A 26,935-nucleotide genomic window follows, 5' to 3' on the forward strand; every position below is an offset into this window, starting at 1 on the left:
TATATGTCTATGGGTGTCTCTGGATGGATTCGAACGTGGATCTCTCTGTTCGTCCGATTACTAAGCTGCGCATATATTTAAGTCCTAATCTACAATGAGTATCGAAAATAATCTAATTGTAACTTCAAATTATCGCGAATCACGTCAAACAGCATCCTAAATTTCAAAATTCTAAAATATAACTTTTGGTAGCCATTATGTTATGTTTTAACTTTATTGTGACATCTTGTTCCGTTTGAACTGTTGTATCACGTTGCGTTATATTGCCATTGTTTGCCGAAATAAACTGAATTTATTTTGTATCTTATGCGTGAGGAACATCAGTGCTTAAAAGATAAAATTTTTTCCCAAACTCGTAAAATATAACAATATCCGATTTATAATCATTTTGTATGCACTAGCTAGATTTGCGTTCTCTCGGCGAAAGTCATCGAAGAGTCCAAATATAGTCGTGAAAAAGTCAAATTATGTTTCATTAAAAATATGAAATGATCATATGACTTTTTGTTTTGTTTAGAAACGTGCGATATAACTATACGTATTATTTTACAATGCATAACGTCTTCATTAATGAAATATTAATATTTTAGTCGTCTTTGATACGATTAACAAGGAATGAAAAATAAAATCGAATCGACGGACGTTGATGTGGGATATCTCAAGATGTTCTCGAGTATGTCACACCTGGAAGTCTCGAAGGTAGAATTCCGCGGGAGATCTCAGCCCGATTTCATTATCGGCGAGATCGCCGCGATCTGATTACGCGCCCACAACGAGGGATAATTATTTTAATTATTCCCAGCGTCCGACGACAAACGAGCTGCACCTTTACGGCGGTGCGGGCGGCGGTTCTCTGTATTGCTTTTCTTCCGTTAAATGATACCTCCTCCTCTTCCGCCTTCTCTCGTCCCCTTCGGCCTTTTTCCCTCTTCCCGACGCCTTTTCGCTATCCTCTTACGTTTCGCATAATCCATCGCCTCGGGTTAAGGTCTAAAATCCACAACCACTCTATCTTTTCCCCCTCCCCCTCGCTCCCTCTTTATTTCTTCGCTTCTCTCCCGCACGCTCTCGCTCTCCGTGGGCTCTGTCCTTCCCCTCGTCTTTCCCAGGAACGTTTTACTATCCTTTCTAATCTCTTCCTCCCTTCAACCCGCGTCGACAGAATATGAGGCTCCACCGGCGGTTCTATGTTAACTCTGTCATTTGCAAGAACGGTGGGCAAAAATGCTCCCGCGCGGCGTACGTTTCAAAGACTCGTAACGTTCCGCGTCCATCTCTCGCCACGTCCATCTCGCGCAGCCCATCCACTTTCTCATACACTCCTACGTTCTCCCTCCCTCATAAAAATCCCTTTCTCTCTCGTCCTCGATCTCTTTCCATCTGTCTTCCGCGTTAGCTTTGCGGCTGGATGAAAAAAATGAGTGGGCGGAATGGAACGGCAGGGCGGAGGGGCTGCGAGGGGGCGGAGGAGGAGGCGAAAGTGGCGCAGGAAGAGAGTGGAAACATCGTTCGCGAAAGCTTATTTCCAAGCTCCTTCGGCAAGAACGGATAGGTCTCCTTTATCACGCTCGCAATATACACCACCAAGGTAGCTGCTACTCGCAAAGGTATCCCGGATACGAGGCACGCTGCTTTTAGAAATATCGTTCCCGCTAAGCGACGACGCCCGCGACGGCGACGATGGCGACGACGGCGACGACGGCGCACTCGACGCGACGGGCGGTCGTCGCGACGCACTCGTGGGGCAACTTTTTCTCGCCCCCTGCGCCGTTGTCTCACCGCCCCGCTTTTCCCGACGCGGCAGCAAACCTCGCGCGGGAATAAACCGCGCCAGTCAAACCGTGACAGAACGATACGTCGCCGCTTTTTACGGCTTAACCGTGTTTCTGCATATTTCGCCCGCTTAGCACGTTGCATCGAATGACACGATTCCACTCCTGAATGCAATCTGCGAGTTACTTCTGCCGGGTCGAATGAAGGTCCGGCTGCGCTTGATTACGCTGGATTTATCCTCGTATTAGTCGCAAAAACGCAATATAAGATGTAACTACCCTATTCGGGGGAGGGGGGGGGGGGCTCGTTTCGTCGTGAACAAACTTGTTATATGCACTACAGATTATAAAGCTTCATTAACGCACGGCCGGAAAGCTGGGTAAACGATACGTTTAATTTCCAGGCTGGCTCTCCAAACAATGACAGCGAACTATCACGTATTCTCTCTCATTACGTCGGCACTGATTAAACAATGACGGCGGAATATCAGATTGTCTCTTTCGTCACACTGTAATAATCAATGTATCGATTACATGATGAGGAACTGATGGACGTTGGTCGGTTTCTCACAAAGAATTCGGAAGTGAGTCGATTCACCGGAAACAACAGCGGCAATCGGCAATCTCATATATGAGCCATTCGCGAGTGAATGTCAGTCGTTCAATTCGATTGCCATCTATCCGCCTATTCCCACTGAATACGCTTTGTTATTCATAGAATTACAAGCAAATGTAAAAGCGAGTATCTAGGATTTCTCGGCTCGTTGTATTGTTACTGCAGATTTATTGCATTGCCGAATGCAGTTATCGAATTACTTTTTTTATAGAGCACTAACAAAAAGCGCGTGCGAAAAGAGATTCAACGAGATTATTGCTTTATCACGCTGTAACGGAGCGCCTAGGGAATTTCGCTTTATGGGGAAATTTTTAATCCATAAGAAATACCTTTAAAAAGATTGCGTGACACTGCAATTCGCAGAACTAAGGTAACAAAACAAAAAAATTGAAGGGTGAATAAGTCAACACCACTGGCAACAGGAAAACCTCCTTTATTAGCACAACGTTTCGGCCATGGGTTCTGGCCCTTATATTTATAGAAACGTTGTGCTAATAAAGGAGGTTTTCCTGTTGCCAGTGGTGTCGACTTATTCACCCTTCAATTTAATATTTGCTGGCGGATCAATATTATACTTTTTAAAACAAAGAAACGCGTCGAAGAGACGAGATTATTATTTTATTACACTATAACAAAGTGTCTAGAAAATTTCGCTTCATGGGAAAATGTTTAATCCATAAGGAATATCTTTAAAAAGATCGCGTGACACTAGAATTCGGAGAAATAAGATAACAAAACGAAAAAAACACGTGCGAAAAAACTTCGAGGAGATTATTGTTTTATTATGCTGTAACGGAGTGCCTATAGGGCATTTCGCTTTACGAGGAAATTTTTAATCCATAAGAAATATCTTTAAAAAGATCGTGTGACACTAGAATTCGAAGAACTAAGGTAACAAAATAAAGCGTACGGCTTGATTGCATTTTGTAAAATGTATTCTGCAGTTTTAACGGGCTCTCTCTCTCGGGCATTTGGACTTTTTCGCTTAGGAATGCTCGTAAAAACTGTAATTATAGGTTTATAGCTGATTCCTCTCCTCCAGGGTGCCTCCTTACCCGGCCTTTGCCCCGGCGCGAAATAATTCCTTAATTCGTATACACGTTTCGCGAGGGATTGTTCAACAGTCTTGCTGGAGACCGACAGGAGGCCTGCCATTTTCAGCATGTTTGTCCTCGCGTAGAAAACACCCTTTTACGATTTCGTCAAGCCCTACGAATTACCGGCGGGAGTTCAGGTTTAATAGACCTTTCTGTGTGCACAAACAGCCGCACAGGCCACAAAATTACGTAGCACTGTGTTCCGTCATGTTCAAATGGAATCTTTAATGAAACGATTTCAGCGGTCGCGAATTTTCCTACACGTATAAAGCCACTACACGCGAATCGTATTTATATTTGACCCGTTCGCTGTTTATTACCGCGATCGTGCCGGTTTCCATTTCATGTCTCTCACATTACGGCGCTCCTCAGAGGAGAAAAGACGAGGAATTAAATTGCATAAAGTTGAAAAGTTCGTCGTACGTGTGTGACACACGACATTCCCGAGTGTTTTCCTGTTCGCCCTTTGCGCTGTATGATGCGTTTCCGTTGAAGATGGCGAAATAATTGAAAGACCCTCGCGCGCGGCGAAATAATTCCGGGTCGCCCTTTAAGGAAATTAGATTCGCCAGGAGAAAGTTAGGAGGCGAAAATGGAAAAAGCTGCCTGTGAAAGCTTTTGGATGTAACTGTTTAAAGCTCGCTGCTCTATGCACCGATTCACGTTTTCGTAAATCCGTTCGCGCGAATCGGACTATTGGCTTACAATTTCTTCTTTCCCCCTTTTCCTCCCTGCATATCTATTGGGCAAAGCCGCGGGGGTCAATAACACTCAATCATGCTAATTAAATTTACAATTTCATATGCACTAAGTCAATGTGCATATTTGCAGTACGCAACAACTAAATAGTCATAATTGTGACGTATTTGCAGCAATCGACGAGTTAGAAATGACGCAAATAATAAAATTAATTTGGTTGCATTGCACAAATCTCGAAACCGTTTTATTTTTCGGACGATATGAAAACGAATTTTATCTCGTTTGAATGAAAAATATCTCCTTCGCTGGGAGATATTCGATATTGATAAATTCCTTTCAGTTTATCTCATCTATTCGATATCGTTTATATTAAGCATCTATTTCAATTTTTTCACTTCTTCAAAGTTTTCGAGGCTAATACCAGCTGTTTCTTTATGTACATTTAACTTTCCAACCCGTCTATAATTTTACGATTAAAAGCGTGTGCCAAAATAAAATGTTTAAGAGATCACTGGCAATTCTACTACTACTGCGTATACAAATAATAATTCTACCACTTGTGAATTTGATAGAATTCTTGAGTTGTCGATATCCGTATTAAAAAAAATGATGATTTTACTATTGCGATTTTCTTTGATGGAATTTTAGTATAGAGAAAACTACACCGAGAGAATTCTCTCTTAAAATTTATCCTGAAAATCGTATGATCGTGAGACAACATGGCATTTCGAAGAATGTTATTAGAGCTTTTTGAAATTTTACCATGCATTGCACTAGTAATTAAACTTAGTATACATTTTGTTAGTAAAATGTATGATAAAATTTTACAAATTCTCATAAAGTTCTTCAAAGTGTCGTGTTGTTCCACGATTACATTAATTTTCAGGATAAATTTTAACAAAAAATTCTTTCCGTGTAAAAATAAAGAAATCACTGTTTAATGCGTTAAAAGATTGGAAGAATTCATTCATTTTGTTTAATGCGTTAAAAGATTGGAAGAATACATTCATTTTCAGGATAAATTTTAACAGAAAATTCTTTCCATATAAAAATAAAGAAATCACTGTTTAATGCGTTAAAAGAATGGAAGAATATGAAGGTAAGAATGCTTCAGCGATGATTAATCCACGTTTGACATTTAAACATGTACAGGGCAGCAGTGGCGGCCGTGTCTTGGCATCCGCACGGCACGTATCTAGCGTCTGTCGATCGTGCCAAGACGGTGACAGTTTGGGGCGACCATGTTTGACAGGATGTGTGATCCCGGGACAGACGATTGCTGTTTCACGCGTGAGGACCTCGCGTTTTTCACCCTAGCCGTGAAAATGAAGCGAACGCGCGCCCGCGTTGATCCCCGTGAGTGAAGCCCGCAGTGAGCGCCCCAGTGGGATAATCAAAATCATCGGTCGGTTTGACCGCGCGGGTTATAAAACCTTGTAAGGACGCAGTTTCGAAATTGTAGAGCGCAGACATCGCACTGAACAAATCTATGGCAGTGGTGTGGAACGATTGTACATAAGATTGCACTTATTGTTACTTCCAGGTTGTAAAGATTCCCCATTTAGAACGATACCCTGCGCGCCATGTGCCGCGCCGCGTCTGTCCCCAGGAAATTTAAGAAATTATCGTAGTAACTGGTGTTTTTCCGAGACTCACTAGGTGTAAGATTTCTTTTGCTAACTATAAAGGACACGGTTGCGTGTCGATTGTCTGTGCGGGAAGATTTGGTCTTGGGGTTGTAAGTGTCGATATACGATATCCATGGTGCTACGGCAAGATGTTTACACGGGTTGACGTTTGCAGGACACGCTAAAGTTATTATTTCTTTTTCTTTACGTCCCAGAGAAAGTCAATTATTATATATTGTATATCCTTTAAGAGAATCGAATCCCGTTGGCATTCGAGCGGGATAAATGATTAATATTTTTCGGAACATAGAGAGGTGAAGAGACAGTGCTAAATGGAAACGCGCTAGATTTGAATGAGATTATTTCCCCAGAATTAACTGCGCATTATTATTAGAGGCAGTGAATATTTTCAGTTTAAATGTCTGCAGCGAGAAGAAACTGGTTTAGTTTGGTTACACGTTTTAGATATATCGGAGGAATCCGAAAGATACTTTTTATAGTGCAAAATTAATTCTGAGATGGAGTAATCTTAGTTTAACTTGTGGCACTATAATTTGATTCGTCACTAGACTCTCCGACATTACAGAAACGATGTCTCAATACAAGTCTGATAGAATGGAAATCAGAATCTAGGGATTAAGCAAACAAGCACAATAACGGTACGATATTGATATTAATTAATGCCTTATGCATGATTTGTATAATTAACGTTAGGATATCATATGTCAATCGAAGTTGATCGCTATTTCCATTGATGAATGAGACGATTGGCTAATTAAAATTATTTATCTGCAATTGTTTTATTGCAAAATAAGCTATTGGATATTAAGCTTTAGGGGAAATAAGTATTTGATCGAAGAGACTTTACAAAGTGGTAATATAATCTGGATTTCTACAACATTGGACTTTCGCCATTATAATAGTTTCTTAAGTACCGTAACAACTGTTTTCAGTGATTGTTATAATTATAATTTTCGTATTGCATTAATTTTTATTATAATACATTATACACTCAGGAATAACGGATTTATTAACGCTCTTATATATTCGGTTTTATAATTAATTATCACACACAGATTTCTACTACCCGCGAGTGCTTTTGTATTTTATTATTTTTTTCACGGTACTCTTCGATCGACTGTTTGATACTTATTATAAATGTATTTGCGTAACAACGTAATATCTGGAAAACACTGGCGTGAATTAAAAATTTATGTATACTGTTCTGTGAATTAAAAATTTATGTCTACTGTTCTGTGAATTACACAATATAAATAATTAAATAATCCTTTAATGCGCTTTTATGTACCACGTTAAATCATCACATGCAATACTTTTTTATTTGCAATTTATTACTAAAACCGATTGGCTTCCAATTATCGTACAGAGAAATTGGTCATTGATTTGCATGATATTAACGGAAAATTTCATTTCTCAATATCGAGCGTTTTTCATCTTTCGGCGATGTTTTTAAAATGAGGATAAAAATCCTTTCGGGTAATGTTCCAAAGAAATAATGTCTTGTTGAAATTTTTAATGGAAAAATCATTAAATCACAAAACTCTTATCTCCACAATTTTATATGTATGTAAATACTGTAAGATTATACACTACACTTTTGTAAATTACATACTAGGTCTTTGGGAAAACCAACCGAACATTTTTATATCTAACTCTGGCAAAAAGAAATATATTGTACATTTTTCAATGAATTTTTTGCTCGAATGAGAATTTTCCGATATCACAGAATATAAAATCGCAATTCAATTTTTACTAAACTGTAAAGTACGATTGTTCAAGCCAAAAAATGCTAGCAACTTTTACATGAAACTTTCGTTGAATCGTATAGGCGAGTGTAATTTTTGGGTTAAAATATTTTTCTGTACTTCACAATTATTTCATTGCATTTCACTTAATACTGCAAACCAATGATCATGCCTCTTCGTCACTGCAACAATAACTCCTGGCTCGCGTTTCGAGCGGCCAACCGATTGCGTCCAAAGTATTGTGTATGATTTTAATACTGTACACTTACACCACATTTTCGTTTATTACGCTAACACACTGTACTCTGTATTTTCTCTGTATACAGTACTGTAACAACAGTCTTAGCCGAAATGCTAAATACGTTGTTCATATATGTAAATATATATTAAACGTTCCCTTCTTGTATTTTGTAAAAAAAACACATCACTTGTTCTCTATGTACCAATTATTCTAGTAAATCCTGATCCTTGTATAATCCTACATCTTCCGATGCATTTCAGCAACTGAGTCAACGTTTTAGTAACAACAAAATATATTGTCTACGGTAAGTAGCAAAGGTAATAATCGTACATTGATATTATATACACTTAACCCTTTGCGGTACACATTTTTCCTTTCAGCCGAGTTTTCTGAAACTTAATACTCAAGGGTTTTTTGGGATCGCTGATTACGATTCTGATGTTAGAATGACAAAATTCAAATGCAGATATTCAGGCGCCATGTTGGACCCGCCATTATGCATTTTGTACATTTAACTTGATGTGTAATCAGCAACCTGAAAAATTTCCGTACCGAGTACCGAGTTCCAGATAATTGCATTTTTCGATTGCATTTTTTGCAATTTTATTCAACCACATAAACGTCTGCGGGAATTTACTCTTATACGTCTGTTGACTGTTGTGCTGATAACATTGTAGAAACGTTCAAAATGCCTCGCATATTCATAAATGTCGAACGGGCAACACGCCATGTTCACACAAGAGTTGAAAAATGCATGGTCGTTAACGGTGGAATTTTTGTAAATTTATTATGATGTGTAAAAAATGTATCACTTGAACAATAAATATTAGAAACAGTACGTATTTCTTTCTTGTCAGTAATTTCGCAACTGTACATTCAAATAGCTCTATCTCGGAAACAGTGGGGAATGGGACATATATTCATATGAACAGTTTTGCTTAAAATAACCGATACTATCACCTCCCAGATTATTGACCTCTCCTCCTGGGACACCCTGTATAGGTTTCACCGCGCCTCAAAGGGTTAAAAGATCATGACGGACATTGCATGTAAAATAAAAGAAAACATTAACGATTATTTCGAAATATCGCGGAAATTATCAGTGTACACCGGTTTTGAAGTACCTCGAGTTTTAATAGTCACAAATTTGCCGATAGCTCTCAACCGATCGTACCGGCCCGGATCTATTTCCCGCATTATTTTTTCATTCAAGACGAGTGGCTCGTTCACCACGCCCTAATCCGGGTTTTCGCGTCTATCGTCTCTTCGATAGGTCCATGTACGATATAACGGCCGCGCGCGTACACGCGCGCACTCGCGCGAGTGTATGTATACGCGTGTGTATATCACGATCCCCTCACAGAAGCTCGCCACGGCATTGCACAGCAGCCGTGTATCTGACAGTACCTAACGTGCTTTCGAAAGCGCTCATTAGTCACTGAAATGCGGTCACGAAGTGACAACTCGCACGTGGAATATTATACGCTCCAAGAACTTGCATCGGTACTCATATCGCGGCTCGCATGCTCATGCTCGCGCCGACACATCTATCTCTTTCCTCGCCCCCCCCCCCCTCCTCACTGTCTCTCCCTCTCCCTCGTTCGCTCTCCCTCTGTCCTCCACCTCTGTTTGTAACTTTCGTATTATACACCCTTTGTCCGCGATTCGACAGTTTCGACAGTTTTGCAATGGAACGTGAGAACGCGGCAGCCCGGTCGACCGTCCGAGAGAAGCCGCTTGCAAACGACGTTAAAGTTCGATCGGCCGGCCGCATCTGGGACCACCGAAAATTTTTATCCCGCGCCGCGATGTACGCGCCGTACATCGTTTTACGTTCTACCAACGCATACAACGGTCTCAATACGTTTTTATTACCGCCGGATCCCTGGCAAAACCGCTGCGAATCCGCGTTACGCGACATTGATGGAACAGTCTCGTTCATTTTTGCGGATTAGAAAGTTTGGCAGGTCGGATACGAGAACAATGTCGTTTATTTACTCGGAGGGAGAGAGAGAAAGAGAGAGAGAGAGAGAGAGGGGGGGGGGATCATTTTCAAATAATTAATGCATCGAATTGCACGTGAAAGTTGGTATAAATCGAGCTTATACGCAATGCGTTGAGGAACCCCTTATCGCGAACGACAGTCGAAAACGGGCGGATTTTCGTTCGCCGAAGGAAATGGAGAAGTTAGAAATTATCCTCTTCATAGTTCCCGGAAATAATCATCCGCGCGCAAAATGTTACTTTCTAAAATCAACACCTTTGTAATGCATTTATTTAAGTATCGTGTTTCGCTTCCTCGTTTCTCCGATACCTAGAAGAGAAGTACCGTTTCTACGATTACAATCCGCACGTTTGCCTCACTCTTAGGCCTAACCGACGTCAAACGTCCCTGTTAACGGTCGTTCATTCCGAAGATAATGAGGAAGATGTTCGTAGGGCCCCGAGGAAAGGAAATTGTGTACGAGAGCCGAGAGAGTGACAAATTAACTCGCGCCTTGACTTCCGTGAGATTCAAATCCTTCCTCCGCTTCTCGAATAGATCCGCGCATATCACGGCGGAGGTGGAGAGCCTTACGGAAATGCCGGTCGTCAAGCAGGTACAAAGTTTAAGCGGGATATTTAACCTCCGGTGTATAAGAAACGTCTTTCTCCCGCTGAAAAACATTTCTATGTACCTTATCAAATCGCGTGTATTTAACTTTTGATTTGCCGTGATCCGTCGAACACGTGGTTTGGTCAAAAATTGAAGACGCTGCCACGTTGCCCGTACGAAAGTCACGGATTGCGATACTTCCGAATTAAAAGAACTTTAATGCCGTAGAATCGTTTAAAGCCAACGGCACACGATACTATTTTTCCTACTGAATTGTTTACGTGAACCAATAAGGAGTGCAGAGTTTTCAGATCAGGTGACTTCAGGCTAAATCCTGATTGGCTCTCGTAAGCAATCCAGTAGGGTAAATAGTATCATGTGCCTGTTGACTTAAGTTACGGGCTCCTTCCTTTACGGATAAAAACACTCAAGGGTTGTTTCCGTTTCGGTGTTGTTAGAATATTAAGAATTTTCGATTGTAAATTTAAGATAATTGGATATGAATTCCTTCTTTCGTTTCTTTTAATAATGTGTTACTGAAAGATGGCCAAGTTAGGTCGAAACGTACAACGCGTTTCGCATTGCCGAACAAACTTTGGAAACCTAGCGATATCTTTTAATGGCTCGTGAGTAGACCGCTTACTTGTTTATAAAAGTTTTGTTCATGACGAGCGCTTGTAATATTTTTTATCCATGCGGCGGGAAGTTGAAGGGAAATTATTTATGTGAAACAGAGAATTTTACCTTCGCCGTAAGAAACTGTCGGTAGCGTGCAACTTGAAAAATCGCGGAGGAGCGTCCAATTAGGACGCTAATGTGTCGGGAAGCGACGGAAATGAAGCGGAACGAGGCTTCATCGATAATTTTCGAGGTATGCGTCAATCACCGTACCGTACTTTCAATGGAGATTGGTTATTTACCTGGAGTCTACTCATTCAGCCTTAATTAATGTAACTGTGCGTGATACCCAGATGTTTCTGAGCTAAGAATCATGATCGGCAGATTTCTTCTTAGACTATCCGAGGTAATTTATATCGACCCGCTCGAGCTTAAAGGGGAGGAGGAAAACGGACTACCGGCGATGTTAAAATCCCTCATTATCCAGGAAAATCATGATCATTATCGTATTCTATCTTTCTACTTGTCACATTAAAAGACTCAACTTATTCAATACCAGAATCGAGAAAAAAGTTTAAAGGCACATAAGAAATTTTGAATAATGAAGGCCTGCTGAATAGAAATACTCGATCTCGAGGTGCACTTATCGTGACGCAGAATATGAAATTAAAAGTATTATTCTATATGCAAATTATGAGATAAACTGATCATAAATTGAAAAAACTTTTTCTACTTAATTTGTAAAAGACCTTGAGTTACAAGTTGTCATTTTCCTTTAATTCTACTTAAAATATAACTAGATATCTTAATTATTGAATGCTTTATTAAGTACCTTTTAACAAAGTGATGATTTGTATAATATAAATTTTGTTGTCCCAACAATTACTTATATCGCCCGACATTGACATCGACGATTTTTATAAAATACACGGAGAGAATTTTATCTTAACCCTGAAAATCATGTAATCGTGGGGCAACATGGCATTTTGAAGAATTGTTTGAGAGTTTTTTAAATTTGTCATACATTTTACGAGTACAATTACTAGTAAAATTTTAGAAACCTCATAAAGTTCTTCAAGATGCCATGTTGACTCACAATTTGCTAGTAAAATGTATAGTAAAAATTTCAAGAAACTCTCATAAAGTTCTTGAAGATGCCATGTTGTCTCACAATTTACTAGTAAAATGTATGGTAAAATTTCTTCGAGTGTCGCGTTGTCCCACGATTGCACGATTTTCAGGATAAATTTTAAGAGAAAGTTCTCTCTATGTACGAACACTTTCTTCGAGCCTCCTGTATACCTCCCTCAAATGGACATTGTACCAGAAACAAAAATAATAAACTTAGCCCCGCGTAGTCTAGTACCACGTGTCAATTTATATGGGACTGAAAACGTAACGGTGACTGGCAGGCGATCGCGTCGTCAACAACGTGTTAATGATCGCAACAGCATCCGATATCCGCCGGTAGATATTGATGACTGGCGATCGACTGGGCACTCGTCATTTATGCGGAGATATGCCTGTCGAGCGATGCCCAGAACAACGGATCGGCATTTTTGTGCCGACGGATACATTTTTAATTACGAGCGGGCTGTCGCCGCTTTTTGCCGGCCTGCGCGCCGCGCAGCGCGCGGCTCACGCCCGGCCGGAGTGCGCACGAATCTTGTTTCTGCCCGGATTTCCTTTTACCACGTGCCTTTCTTGCGCATGCTATCTGCGATTATCCACGGCTCGTCATTCATGCCTGATCAATAAGCTACAGTTAATTGCCCGCGCTGCGGTAGAACGAATTATACGTCAGAGTTCGGCGTTCCAACTGGGATACGTTCGTCTGGTTTTAATTAGCGCGACGTTATATATCCGACGAATCGGATCTATTCCAAACCCGATTAAGCGGTCGTCGAGCTTTCTTGCGAATCGAGAGCTAATTTGAAATGGAAACGAAGCGCCGGCGGCTATTCCCCGCGCCTTTTTTTTTCGCGGAGCGTCCTTAAACGTATAAGTAAACGCATTATGCGGCGTTCGCGATCCGGGGATGAGTCCGCTAAACTCGGAACGATAAGGCGTGTAAACGAGCGCGCGCAATTCCGACTTGGATCTTATCAGCGATACTTGCAAATCATCCGCTTTATTTATTCGTATATACGCTGCAAGTCGGCGCGATAACGAAAGTTACATTCGATCTCGATACATCTTGCTCGACTCAACATCTGTAATGGGCTCTCTCGCGCTCAAGCTGTAGATATAAGCGCGAATAATCGATCAAAATCACCGGGAGGAATATTGGGCCGCGCGGATATCGGCCAACAGTTGCGGTAATTAGCGCATCGCTCACAGTTCAATTAACCGCGCTAGTTCTTTTTAAACGGGCGCGCCATGGCGCGCTCGTTTCTACATGTTCGCGGGAACCTGCGGAATGTCATCAATATCCATCAAGCGATCGCGACTGCCGGCCACGACGCGAGCGCGCGGCTCTCCAAATCGCCCGCGTTCAACTTCTTAGCGTCACGTCGGAGCCATTACGTTAAATTTCCCCGCATCCTCGATAATTCCTAGCCGATAATCTCTCGATCAGCCGTCTCTCTCTTCCCCCCCCCTCTCTCTCTCTCTTGTGTCACACGCACCGCGCGCGTTGCGAGTTGCGTGCGAAACGGAGCGAGAAACGGTTCGCTCGGGTATGGAGATTTCCTTTTTTTTTCCTTTAAGTTCACCCTTTTGTGGGAGCGCCTTTCAACCGTTGTGTTACATCAGCGTGATATTTCTAAAAATTCCTCGAAATTCGTGTGAGTAAACACTTAATCCACTAGGCGTTAAACCCCTTCGAGCGCTGAATTATGAAAATTTTCCTTAACGAGCAAATCTGCGGGACGAGGGCCGGGATCGAACCGAGGACCCTACCTACCATTGCTAATCGCTGATGTTAGCGCGGAGCTACGCGTCATCCCACATAGTGTACAACTATTTTTTAAGTTTGCCCTTTTATGGGAACGTTTTTCAACCGTCAGGTTGAATGTCAGCATAATGTTTCTAACACTTCCTTGAAATTCATGTGCTTAATCGTGATTAAACACTTAATCCAAGGGGCGTTAAACCCCTTCAAGCGCTGAATTATTAAAATATCCCTCAACGAGAAAATCTGCGGGACGAGGGCCGGGATCGAACCGAGGACCCTACCGTTGCTAATCACCCGTGTTAGCGCAGAGCTACCGCGTCATCCCCGCTTCGGGCTCGGAGATCCCGGTTGATCGCGGGTGACGGAAGGCGCGAGAATGAAAACTCGCGAGCATATAAGACGCCTACTCCCCCGGAGCCCTTCTTCTCTCGCTCTCCGCCGTCCGCCGGCCCGGGGATATCGATATTGAAACGTAAAAAAGATTCAATCAGTCGCGAAGTTTCAGCGCCAATCAATCACCCCTACCCGCGGCTCCTCGCCCGTTTCAGCTTTAGGACGCGAAAGCTCCCTCGCGCGCGCAGCCCGCACTGGCGCGCCTGATCGCGACGACGACGCTAAAATGGCTGTGAGGGGGGCGAGAGGCGGGAGGAGGCGAGACAGAGAGGGAGAGAGACGGCGGCGGGAGTGCGACAGGGAGCCATCGACGGGCCACGAAGGGCTCGGGGGGGGGGGGGTACAGAGGCCGCGAACGAGAGAGGAAGAATGGCGCGCGGGGCTGAGCGCGGGAGCGAGTTGGAGGACGGAGCTTTCGGGTGCACGACGGAGTCGACGCACTGGAAGCTCGCCGTGCTTGCGGCGGGAGCTTCAGTAGCCGCTCGTACGTCGACCGGAGAACCTTCCGCGTCGTTACGTTGTCCCCGTGCGCGCCGTCGTCGTCGTCGAGAGATCGCGAGGGGGCCCGCGACCCGCGCGACCCTCCGAGCCCCCCCCGCCCGAGTTCGGTGTCCGTATTTTTTCTTTTTATTTCGTAATTGCCGTCTCGTTCCAAGTTCACCGCGAACGATCCTATGAAAAATTAGAAACGCGAAAGGAACGATATATATCGAGGAATATACAGTGCAGTGAGTCTGAATCAGTGGATCGTTCCTCGTCCACGGATCTCGTCGGCGCTCGAAAGTGTTAATATGAAGGCGGATCTGTGACGGGTGAATGAGCGCGCGCGCGTGTACATGAGTGCGTAATCACGACGAGAGAGAGAGAGAGAGAGAGAGAGCATATCGAAGCATCATGCCAAGTGCCGCGAGATATCGAGGCGCGCGTTCCACCCGTTCCGCGTCGCTTCTTTGCGTCCTCCTCATCGCCGTCACCGGTAAGAAACAGAGCCGCGTAACAGTGCGATACGGTGGATTTAGCCGCTGGATTACTTCTAACTGGAGCTCTTTTAATCCCGACTCAATCCCGAGCTCGCAGCCGTTCTACGAGCACGTTCCGGAAATAATAGATAAAGAATGCTGGCCCGATGCGCCGAAAGAAATTCCTCGCAACTCGATGAAATCCCCGGCGCGATCGCACGCTCGAGTTGGCTATTTGTAAAAACAATGTGCGCCTACTGCGAAAGACGCGAATAGGGAATTAACGCTCGATAACACGCACCGGTTATAATCGTGTCCGTTAACGGGGAGAAAGAAGTGCCGGGGGGGGTGCCAATAATTTCAATATCGAAATGAATCTCATCTCAAGCGTGAATAGGTACAAAGGGCAATTTTGTGTACGAGTGAGAAGCGGAATTTTATACGGTTTCACGCAGCCCCTGCGCGAGCAAACGTAACGAAAAAAAAAAACCCAATTTACCGTGAAATGCGCACGTTTACGCAAGAGTCGCGCTTCGTCCTCTCCTCCTTCTTCTCGCGAGCAGATCCAGAGGCGTGTATACGCGCAGTTCCGAAATTGAAAAGTTCAAATGTACCTCGTAAATACGCGGTACGGGGGAGGCGCCTTCGGGAGAAACGACTCCGTTCGCATTACGCGGTCGAAATCGGAGGGCGGGTCAAACAGGTTGATTCAGGACAAGTTCCGCGGCGTTTTAAACAAAGCAAGCGCAGACTCGATCCGTTCTCCAAACACACCCGGATCACGGCCGTAAGGGTCGAAGTTGGGGAGAATGGTTATAGGGGTCTGAGTCTGGGAGGCGCGCTTCGCTTAAGGGGACTCCATAAAGCCACGGCTCAGGATTGGGAAAGAAGGTGGATACAGATAGGCGAGAGCTCCTCTTCCGTGTCGTTCGATTTCATGATCGTAGCCGAGATGTACGCTCGAGGTGCGCCGAGGGTGATCCCCGTTCGATGACCGCGCCTGCTGTCGATCCTTTCAAAAGCGGGCAGCAACGCAGCGGCCGCGATGCGCGAGGTGGGAAAAACTACCGAGGCGAACTTGTTCCACGACGAAAGATCGGTATGTCGGATCCGGTGATTCAGCCGCGATTTCCGTCCTTTTATCCGGGGCAAAACGGTCGGACGGATAGGATTAGAGCGCCTATTGTATCGACTTAACGAGGCGAAATTACGCACAGCCGACGAAAAGAAAGGCGGAACGCGTCACGTATGCGCCTCGCGCGTACATCTTCGGCTGGCCCGTGAGATATGGAGGAATTCCGGTTCGTATTACGGAGAGCGGACGGGCGGAGGCCAGGACTAACGAAGCAGACGCGGTCAACAAAGGACCTAAATGCCCCGTATCGATGCGAATTATTAACCATGCGGGGAGTTTCCTAAAAATTGAGCGGAGAGCACGGCGCGAATGCAATGGGGATTTAATGTCGTTAAGCGCGCGATTCGATTACTTTTTAAAGCGTTAACGGGAGAAAAGGCATCGATGGGAAAGTATCTCGAATCAAACTTGACGGAAACGTCGCGGGGAAGCTAAAATAAAAATCTCCCGCATCCACTATTCATCTTTTAAAGATCTTCACTTTTTTTACATAACATACAGCGACTCTTTCTCATGATTATATAAGTCACGCGAGTTTTCCTTTCCTTCAATTTCAATGGTTCATTCACGCGCACTTAGAGGGGAGTCCCCTATTATGAGACAAAAGATTATTAAATAAATAATCGTCTGTTGATCCCGCTATGAACTTATTGGAGTGAAATCTGTTTAGCAGTCACTCTCCGGCCATGGTAGACAGTGTACATATTTTATTTTGTGCCGTTAATTTTATAATCATGACTCAACGTTGTTATAATTTTTTACCGTTCAATTACATATTGCAACGACTCGATTAATTTTTAAGAATTTGTGCTTGATAAGGACCGAAACCTATGGTCGAAACGTCGTACGTTCTATATATATTTTTTAATTTATTAAACAAGTGCCAGTTAAGGTCGACTAAACTGATCCGTTGTTGTTTAGCGGAAAGTTAATCGTTAGATCGTGCAATCGGTGCAAAAAGAGATTTGTGATTGGACTTGGTCGTTGACGACTCGCTGTCTCATATTAGAAGCCTATCTCGTAACGAGAGACTGTCTCGTATTATTATCGCAGCGTTCCACGTTATCGTCGTGTTAACTTTAACGGTTGGCATATGATCGTAGCTAAAATCGAAAGTGACAATCCTGATGGGATCCAATCGTACGAGGGGACGAGGCGAATTGAAAGGACGGACGATTAATCGTACATGAAGTAACGGTATGAACTTAAATTGCAGTCAAAAGGAAACGCGTAAAACTTACTTTTACTCCAACTTCGTAATGTAGTAAACGTTAATCAAACTATACTCCGGCGCCGGAGCCATTTCGCTGAAGTGTGACAGTCGTCGGAACTATTAAGCTACGAGGAAGAAATGATTTTCTGCAAATTTACTGAATTTCTTATGTGTGCGATCTTTGCAAACCGCCGCGAGTTATTCCGCGGCGCGGAATCGTCCACTTTTTAATTTATCTGCCGAGACGGTTTGCCCGCGTACAGCTGTATGCAAATCGGAAGAAATCACGTGAGAAAAACAGCTTCCTACCGAACTAGTGGGAATATAAGAAAACTTAACCGTTTGCCAGAGGTGAAGTCTTTTAGTCGGTAGTTTGAGGAAGATTAACGAAGGACCACGCGCCGCTGGATTTAAATCATTACCGAGCCGTTTATTCATCCACGCCATTTGCCTTGAAAACGCGCTGGAAAATTAACTTTTCGCTCGCGGACCCGTGAAAAGAATCCGATATTGATTCAGAATTGCCGGCGGTCTTGATAGCCTCGGGAGGGAAATTAATGTACATACACGCGGAATGTCGAGTGCTACGCAAATACGTCTGTCGCGGCAGGACCGCGTGCGAACGGATAAGAAGGATATTAATGTGATTAATTATCTTACATCTAGTGCTGCACTATAGGTACATTTGTTCAGTCTTGTTCTTATTATGCTCGACTACAGAATCCTGAGGGGCAGGACATTTTCACGGTCCGTTTTTACAGTGACCATTATTAACTGTACGAACTTCGCTGCGTTATTTCAATCGACAAAAAGGAAAGAATATGAACGCTTACACCCAGAAAAAAAGATTTATTTAGGTCAAGCAAATGGGATACGTTGAAATCGCGTTTCTTTGAATCCACACGGAGAGAATTTTTTCTTAAAATTTATCCTGAAAATCAAGTAATCGTGGGACATAGCATTTTCAAGAATTTTATGAGTTTTTTTGAAATTTTATATAATTACTCTTATACAATTCTTCAAAATGCCACACTGTCCTATGATTACATGATTTTCGGGATAAATTTTAGACAATTCTCTCCGCGTACTAAATTTTTATTTATCTCTATTAAAACATTGGCTAGATTAGAAGAAACAAATGTAAATTCTCCTAAAGGTTCCAGTCTCAGTCAAACAATTAAAATTTAGTTACGGTAAAGAAATCATTTCTTTGAAATGAAATAAAAGCTTAAAGTCAAAATTCAAAGAAAATTTGTTTGATTTCGAAGAAACTTTTTTCTGGGCATAGGACAATCTAAGCAGTCTCAAGGTCTAACATTATACCTTGTGAACGGCAATTACCGAGTGTAGGTGGCATCAGCGTTGAGAGGAAGCGATAATTGTGATATACGTTTCGTACAATACAATGCAAGTTAATTAACATACAATGACGGTAGATATTTTCGAAAAGCTTATATCACTCCTTAATATTTGTATAGATCCTGTAACGTATCTAATTTGAAAATTAATTCAATTTTTTCCCGCAGCACAGAATACATTATATCTCGATTATAAATATTAAATTATTTAATCAAGGAAGAGAAATTTATTATCCACCGCTTAAACTTGTATTAATCCAAAATTATTGGTTCGAGAAAAGCAATTTAAGAGAACATGTTTTTATCGTGAAGACTTTACGATAATTTTATTGTCGCGTAAAGAAGCGATGTCGATGCGTTTCTAATCGCGATAGACCGCACACCGCATGGAATGCAGTCCAATCGCTTTCGATATACGTGAATTATTAAATAATTTAACACGCAGGAGTTTCTGTTGGGGTTACCATACGAATCGGAGCTAAAGTTTATAGTGATCCTCCCGCGGTGAGGACATTATATACAAAATTTATATGGGAGGCTTTTATTATAGGCGTCGCCTAGACTACTAAACACACAGCGATATAACACAATTTCCAATTATGGCAGTTATTATCGCCAAGTGATTGTAAAATTTCTTATTTAATTGCCTAATACCGATGTGACAGATTGATCAGATTGGCAGAACAACGCAGTGACCGCTTATAAGCGATGTAAATCTAGAATTGCGTTTACGGCTAATAGAGAATTTTTTAATAATACGCATGTTGTTCCATCGTTAAAAGGTCGGTTGATATACGAATCTTTAACCTGCAGAAGAGCGCCATAATGATTCGTTAAACATATATAATTTTTTATTACAATTAAACAAAATAAATGCCATTAAAATGACAATTAATTGTAATAAGTAAATTAAGTATTTTAACGATGTTTTAACACGGCCATCTCTCGATATCTGTAAAGCTACACCATGCGCAATTTGTAATGCGCGATTCGTGATTTGTGATTCGCGGAAATTCGTTGGACATTCGTTATTGTTTACCATTCGTGATTCGCAGTTTATCATTCGTACTTTGTTATTTGTCGTTTCGTTCGTGTCATAGACGTATAATATATAGACTGCGCGTTTGGCTGAAGCAGTTTACAAACTTTAGAAAGAGATAACAGTTTGGGTGATCGCCCTCTATCATTCCCCTTTCTCTTCTTACCTTTTAATTTACCCCCGCTATTTATTAGATAAAGATGAGGCGACCACTCAACTGTCAGCGATCTCGTTCTAAAGTTTAAACATGTTCTCAACACGAAAGAGGTAGGGAACGCGCAGTCTATTCTTATTATGTCTATGGTTCGTGTTAACTTGGGCAACTTTTAACCTTTACCTGTTATCGCAGGACTTGTATCATAAGTCTACAATTAGTCAAGTTTGAATATTAGTCAAGAAACCACTAGTTTCGTCATAAAACCGCACAGTTAGCGAATGCCGAATTGCGCACGGCGAATCGACGAATTTTTCCTTCACACTATTCACAAATATACGAATTACGAATCGCGCAATTACGAATTGCGCATAATGTGGCGCTAACTTAAGACATTTTATTTTTACAAGAGTTTCTAAACAATACGATACTCGAATGTACTTTGACAAGTGTTTTCTGTTTCGATGTAAAATGCATTGTTTGATTTATAAATTTTTAGTTAGTTATCATTTGATATAAAAGCAACGCATCAAATTATGCCATAAAAGTTATTTATGCAATCGCAATGATTTAAATATTAAAAAATATTATGCATACTACGGCTCTAATGAACTTTGTAATACCTGATTTATCGATTTATCCAGAATACCCAGAACAAATGAAATTTTTGTTCTTAAAGAATGCAATTACGTTCTACAACTTTTTCCGATTTTGTACGCGCGTGAAATAAATATGTTTTGCTCATAAATATCTAAGTAAATTAAAAATTGTACATACATATATAAAAGAAAATGAATGTACATAAACCTTATACGAGATATAAAACTTTTATATTCCTGTTATTTCATGACTGTATTAGAAGATTCTTCACAGTCTGAGAAATAATTCCTTCTTGCTGTTTAATGCATTCGCAATTTGTCGGGCCACTTGCGTCACGCATGGGGCAGTCGCGGTGATAACTTTGCGGTTTAATAATTAAAATTGGATTGGGATGAAAAAGGCTCCCTTTTATCGTGGGGCGTACCTGACGCCTCCTGTCCGATTTTCGCGGCGGCATAATTAAAGTGTCACACGAGAAGTAATGTTGATAGGGTGTAAAAGTAAGAAGGCCAAAGTAACGGATGCATGCCTTTGTTCTTTAGCATTGGAGACGGCGGCGGCGCGAGGGGGCAGGGCGGATTTAGCTGTGAGAAATTAAGCAATTAAGCCGCGTATTTTACTACTGGAGATCCGAGGTTCAACCAACTAGTCTTCCGATCTAGACTCGCTTCGCTGAAACCGTGAGGACGTATATCTGCGGTATTAAGATATCGCGTAACTGTTTCTGAAAAGGAACAGCGATAAAACAGGTGTGAGGTGAACGGCGGAATTAAACATTAACACCGCGCACTGTAATAATTTTATAGTCGACAGCTTACATGATTATAATTAGATTATTTTTGAGGTCTACTGAAAATGTCAACCGATTGTTAACAGGGTGATATGACATAAAGAAATATAATAATAAGTATATTACTTTTTGTTCCTTTGGATTATTTCGCATCGAGGATTACTTCGTGAGCGACATAATTTATATTAATTTTTATTAGTTATACATTTTCGCTAATTGCGATACCGTTTCTTCTTGAACGAAAAATGATTTCGTCCGTTAAAAGCTTAATAAACTCCTCGTTCGATAGTTAATATCTGCTTTAATTATATCGTATAAAAGCAATTCAAACGCGAATGAAACTTTATATCACGTTCATGAAATGGACGTACCGTATAATTCATGTCGCATACTTTTCACCCTTTATGCTACAATCAGGTTAATAATTCATTGACAAATATGTAATACAATTAGTCTCGCGCGCAGGTAACGTCAGAAATAAAAAATCCGATCTAAAAATTATTACAACGCTGGGTAAGATATTTGTCGCGATGTCAGATGAATCAGAAGCGTACGTCGAAATGTAAAATGTTGAGGAAAATAAGGAGGTACGTTAGCAACTTGCGGAGATTCCTGACGCGGCTTATTAAAGGTCCGATCGTAAATGGGTTTAATGAGACTATTAATGAATTTATTGAACAACAGTTAATGTCTTCTTTGGTTAGCGTATTTAGATGCCGTTTTAAAAGCCACATAAACTCGCGCATGTACTTGTAACGATGTTTGGAAACACGTTGATAATGTTATATTGACGGCCGTTTGATTGACGCGATAAGTTTATTACAATTGAACTTGATCGCGTTTTTTAGTTTCTCTCGACAACTGTGTTGTTGCGACACCGCATAGGCGCGTAGAAAAAAAAACGACAAGCTATAAAAGGAGATAATAAAGTTATACGAAACTAAAGATATTGTAGCAAAGTACGTAGAAGTTTGAGGCAAAATCGGAGAACCGATCGTAATTAAATCTTTTATTGCTGATGATATCGAAGCTCCGATTATTGATAATTTCTCCGAACAATATTTAACATCATCTTTAATTATAGCATGAGAGCACTTTGAACATAATTAATGAATTTAATGCAGAGAACGTGATTGTTATGAGGTATAAGCAAAGAAAAAGAACTTCTTAATTATCGTATAATTTAGGTAACTTACATTCATCACAAATAATTTGATGTTATCAAAAATATGTGCATATACTTTTTATTTCAATTAGTTAACGAGAAAAACACGCGAATATTAAATTATTAAGTTCTTTGTGACGACATAATTAAAGATTTAATATGTGTCGTATTATTCCCTTTTGTTTTTAACTTGAAAAATCAGTTTCAGGGTAATATTGTTACACGTACATATTATTATATAACACATGTAACACAGGTACAAAGTAAAAATTCGCAAAGCGAATTTAGTTACGGAAGTTAATTAAAAAAAAATTAGAAGCGCAGACAGAGAAGCATAGTGACATTTCGAGCAAACTGTTGAACGAGTAGTTATAAGTAAACTGATTATCGAAATTCTTCGAAACGATTGTTAATAAGTTCCCCGAGTAACGTTTTAATGTCTTCCTGATCATCGTATGAAAGCACCGTAATGCTAATTATGAGTTCCATCGTGAAATGTAAATTTACAGAATGTACATACAAGCGATACATTCTCAATTTTGTACCGATATACAAATGAAAAATTTACGAGTAATACACTTACTGTGAGTGGGATTCGAAGTCAAATCTTAATTTTCATATTTTGTTTTAATTTAGTTCCTACATTTCGATAAAGAATATTTCGATAATTATGTCATTAAGATCGCGATAGGTATATTCGAGAAAATCCTGCAATTTTCATTCTTAAATCACGACGTGAGAGCATTATCATGTTTCAGGACCAATTATGGATTCACACGATGTAAGAAACGTGCTTTATCTTTTTGCTAATTTCGTTCGCGAATACAAAGTACGAGATTAGCGGTCTGTTTTCACATTTCATTTATTTTATGTACAAGCATGTTAACTTAGCATGAAAGCCGTTTCGCCTCAGTAATCCTTCGACATCTCTCTGGAGATTTAAATTATCATATATTTCATTTTTCGTACTTATCTACATTTCTAGCGCAACACGCTTGCCGTCAAGAATATTACTCCGCGCGGAGCCCTTATCTGCAAATTATTTTTATCTTTGCCGTCGGTTGCGTTTACGTGTGTGTCTCTCTGTGTGTGTGTGTATACGTGGTCGATGAGAAAGTGAATTCGTACCGAATGCGCGAAATACAGGTGCAACGCACAATGTGCTCGGACTGATTTATCGCGGGCGCAGCGGCGGCGATAAGAGCGCGTCTCTCGTAAAATAATACTCCCTCGACCCTCATTATGCGAGAATAACGTTGACGGAAGGAAGGAAGAGAATAACGAAGAAAGTTAGCGTTTGTATTAAACTTTTGATAAAATGCCTCGCAGTGTACGGAACCGGCGCGAGCAATTCGCTCCGTCAAAAAGGATCTCGCCGCCTATCCAAACAAGGGCGCCACGACAGAGTGCGTTTCTGCCATTCTTATGAGAAAATTCTTCGTGATTTTGCGACAAGTGCCTCGTATATATAATGCTTTGAAATAAGAGCCCTCTGAGAGAAATTTACAATATTTATCTATCTATCTGCAGAACTAAGAATTCAGAGATGCAAAATTAATCCTTATTTCATTCTGATCAATTGATTACCGAAATGATAACGTTTCTTCATCAAAAGTTTTATGATATTGCAAATTGTTTATAATTGTTTCATTTCACAAGAGTCATTTTTTGGAAGACAGTCTATTGTCCTCTGTTTGAAACTAACTTTTTGTTTAGCGTTTTGCGGTTTCAACACTCAAGTGTCTTACTAACGCAGGTAGATTTCTAGAAGTTGCAACAAAAATATAGCATTATTTTTTGTATCTGTTAGAAAATCGTTTGCAGCCTGCAAAATTTATAGCAGCAACATTCTAGCTATACCTTCTGGAAAGTTTAGGTTTCCCGACTAAATATTAATCATTCACATGGTATAAACATGAATTTCGGTACCATAGCTAGAACAATCTTCGTAAGAAACATAACTGTTTATATACCACAACCAAACATTATAATGGGCGCCACAGAAAGACTTTCTTCCCAACATTCGCCAACAGTTGAGATAAAAATTCTGTTATTTAAAACAATAAAATTCATAAGGCTCTGACGTGCAATCACGAATCGAAGGAATAAAGGATATAAGAGCCAAGACAGGATATTACTGTCTAAATGATTTTAATTATTTTAAATTCATTGCAAAAAAAACTTGACCTCAGCCACGGTCTGTTATGTAAATTGATCAAATACAAAACATATGCCATTTCGCTGTATCGGCTATTCATTTATATACTCAGTTATTTTTCCGTACCTAGAAAATTGTTGCAGTTGCAAGATCATTTTTTTTCAACCATTAACAAATACGCGAAGAAAACACGTCTCCTATTTTCAAATTAGTCTACACAAAATCGTCGTTTATATCTATTTTCTGATCATCGCAGCTGGATAACGACAATCCTAAGGATAAAGCTTATATACTTATACGTAAAAAGTTTCGTTTCTTGAGATTTTAGTGGGATTTGGATGGCTCCATAATCATTACAATATTATTACCGCGACGGAAACGTGTAGAGCCAGAATTCATAAATAAATATAAAGCACGGCCGTTCCAAACCGATAAGTGGCTAGAAACGGAGGATCATCAACAACACTTTCCATCCCGCCAGCCATCGAGGGTCGCAAGTAAGAGAACGGCGAAGGAGCGGTGGAGGAGAGGTGAATTGTAACAGGGACTCCGAGTGTCATAACCCCGATAAGCCCTTGCTGATTCCTACGGAACTTTAGCCACATTTGAAAGGGAATCGCCGGGATTACCATTACTTCCGGCTGAAATCCTTTTCCCAAACAGCGATATCCCTCTTTCGACGTGAGCGAGAGAGAGGAAGATAGAAAATAGTCGAAATGAAAATCGGCTCTACAAATAATCCACTTCAATTTGCAGTAAACTATTTCGGAAGGGGGTGAGACACGTTCGGAAATTGTGAAAATGGCAAAATAGAGACGGCCGAGAGTTTATCAGTAGCTGCTTTTAAGTCTAGTTTGTTATAAAATATATATATATATATATATATACGTTTATTTTTACGCATATTTCATATGCCCATGGGCCACAGTTGTCCAACAGGATTAAAATGCGCCTGTTTCGCTTGGTCATAGATGACGCGATAGCGGGAGTACGTTTCTACGTAATCTACATACGCAAAATGAACGGATTATTTACTGCGCGCAAAGAGCATTTAAAGCACACAAAGCTTTTATCGATTATCGCCAGAGCTAACGTGACTAATCTTTCGCAAATTTTTCACGATAATTTGATCAAACATTTTTTGTACTTTTGTTTAATGGTAATCTGGATAATCGATTGATGACGTGATAAAACGTATATGGCTTCGATGTTTGCTTAACGCCGGTAATGTACCTACCAATTGACGTAGCTATTATGAAATTTGTTCTCGCAATCAGTGTAGAAAAAGTTTTTTTTTTACACACGCGACACTGCGAATCAGCATTTAAAGACTTGATTAGAAATGACACGAGTTTGTAATTTGCAACTACCCGAGTTATCTACTCGAGTTACGACTTCATATTTAACGACTTAACAAATGTTGAACTTACATTCCTCTTGCTACAAGTCCTCGCGCCCCATTTATTAAGAAGTATTCAATTTACTTTTCGTTATCTCTTAATTATCCCCTTTGGCACAATTAGTTGATATTAGATTATGTATAGTACTTTCAATTTGACTTGCATGCTCGCTACTGGAGAACAAACATGCACGCATGTAAGTCTGTATACATATATGTATGTAGTTAAATTGCGATGTAGATTATATTCAGAATGAGATTAAATAATCGAAATAACCAAGTTAGACAAAGACAAGATCAAAATAATGTTGGATTTGACAAAGACAAAAATAATGTCAAACGCGACGCGATCAGTTTAGCTAAACCAACTCACAGGATTGTTCTATGTTAGTCTCGTATAATGACGCACTCACGAAATCGCAGAAACGATGAAGATGCAGAAGCGCTCGTTGGAAGAGGAAGCATCAGGAAAATAAAAGCGCGGTAACTGTTGAACAGCGGCTGACACAGAAGCTGCTTGTTTAGAGGAAAGAGAGAGGGGGGGAGGGAGAGAAGCTCGGGATGCGCGCAAGAGTACCGTCGTTTTTCACAAGTTGCTCTTTACGTTATCAGTTGTGCCATCTCGCTTAACCTTGCATCCCTC

The 26,935-nt window shown here is 40.9% G+C and overlaps 2 protein-coding genes across 3 annotated transcripts in view; both read left to right on the plus strand.

Annotated features, from left to right (window-relative positions):
• The window catches only part of LOC105560727 (autophagy-related protein 16-1), a 462,428-nt gene extending 454,430 nt beyond the window's left edge, over positions 1–7,998 (plus strand). For both annotated transcript variants that reach the window (XM_012010085.1, XM_012010086.1), the window contains one exon: positions 5,337–7,998. In XM_012010085.1, the coding sequence (XP_011865475.1) occupies positions 5,337–5,433 (97 nt within the window). In that variant the 3' untranslated portion in view covers positions 5,434–7,998. The remainder of the gene's footprint in view (positions 1–5,336) is intronic.
• A 6,809-nt stretch (positions 7,999–14,807) lies between these two features.
• The window catches only part of LOC105560730, a 73,552-nt gene continuing 61,424 nt past the window's right edge, over positions 14,808–26,935 (plus strand). The window contains exon 1 of the mRNA XM_012010088.1: positions 14,808–15,298. Coding sequence (XP_011865478.1) covers positions 15,217–15,298 — 82 coding nt within the window. The 5' untranslated portion in view covers positions 14,808–15,216. The remainder of the gene's footprint in view (positions 15,299–26,935) is intronic.

The sequence above is a fragment of the Vollenhovia emeryi genome, unplaced genomic scaffold (genome assembly GCF_000949405.1).
Source record: "Vollenhovia emeryi isolate VEMERY1.0 unplaced genomic scaffold, V.emery_V1.0 DF939223.1, whole genome shotgun sequence".
NCBI lineage: Eukaryota > Metazoa > Arthropoda > Insecta > Hymenoptera > Formicidae > Vollenhovia > Vollenhovia emeryi.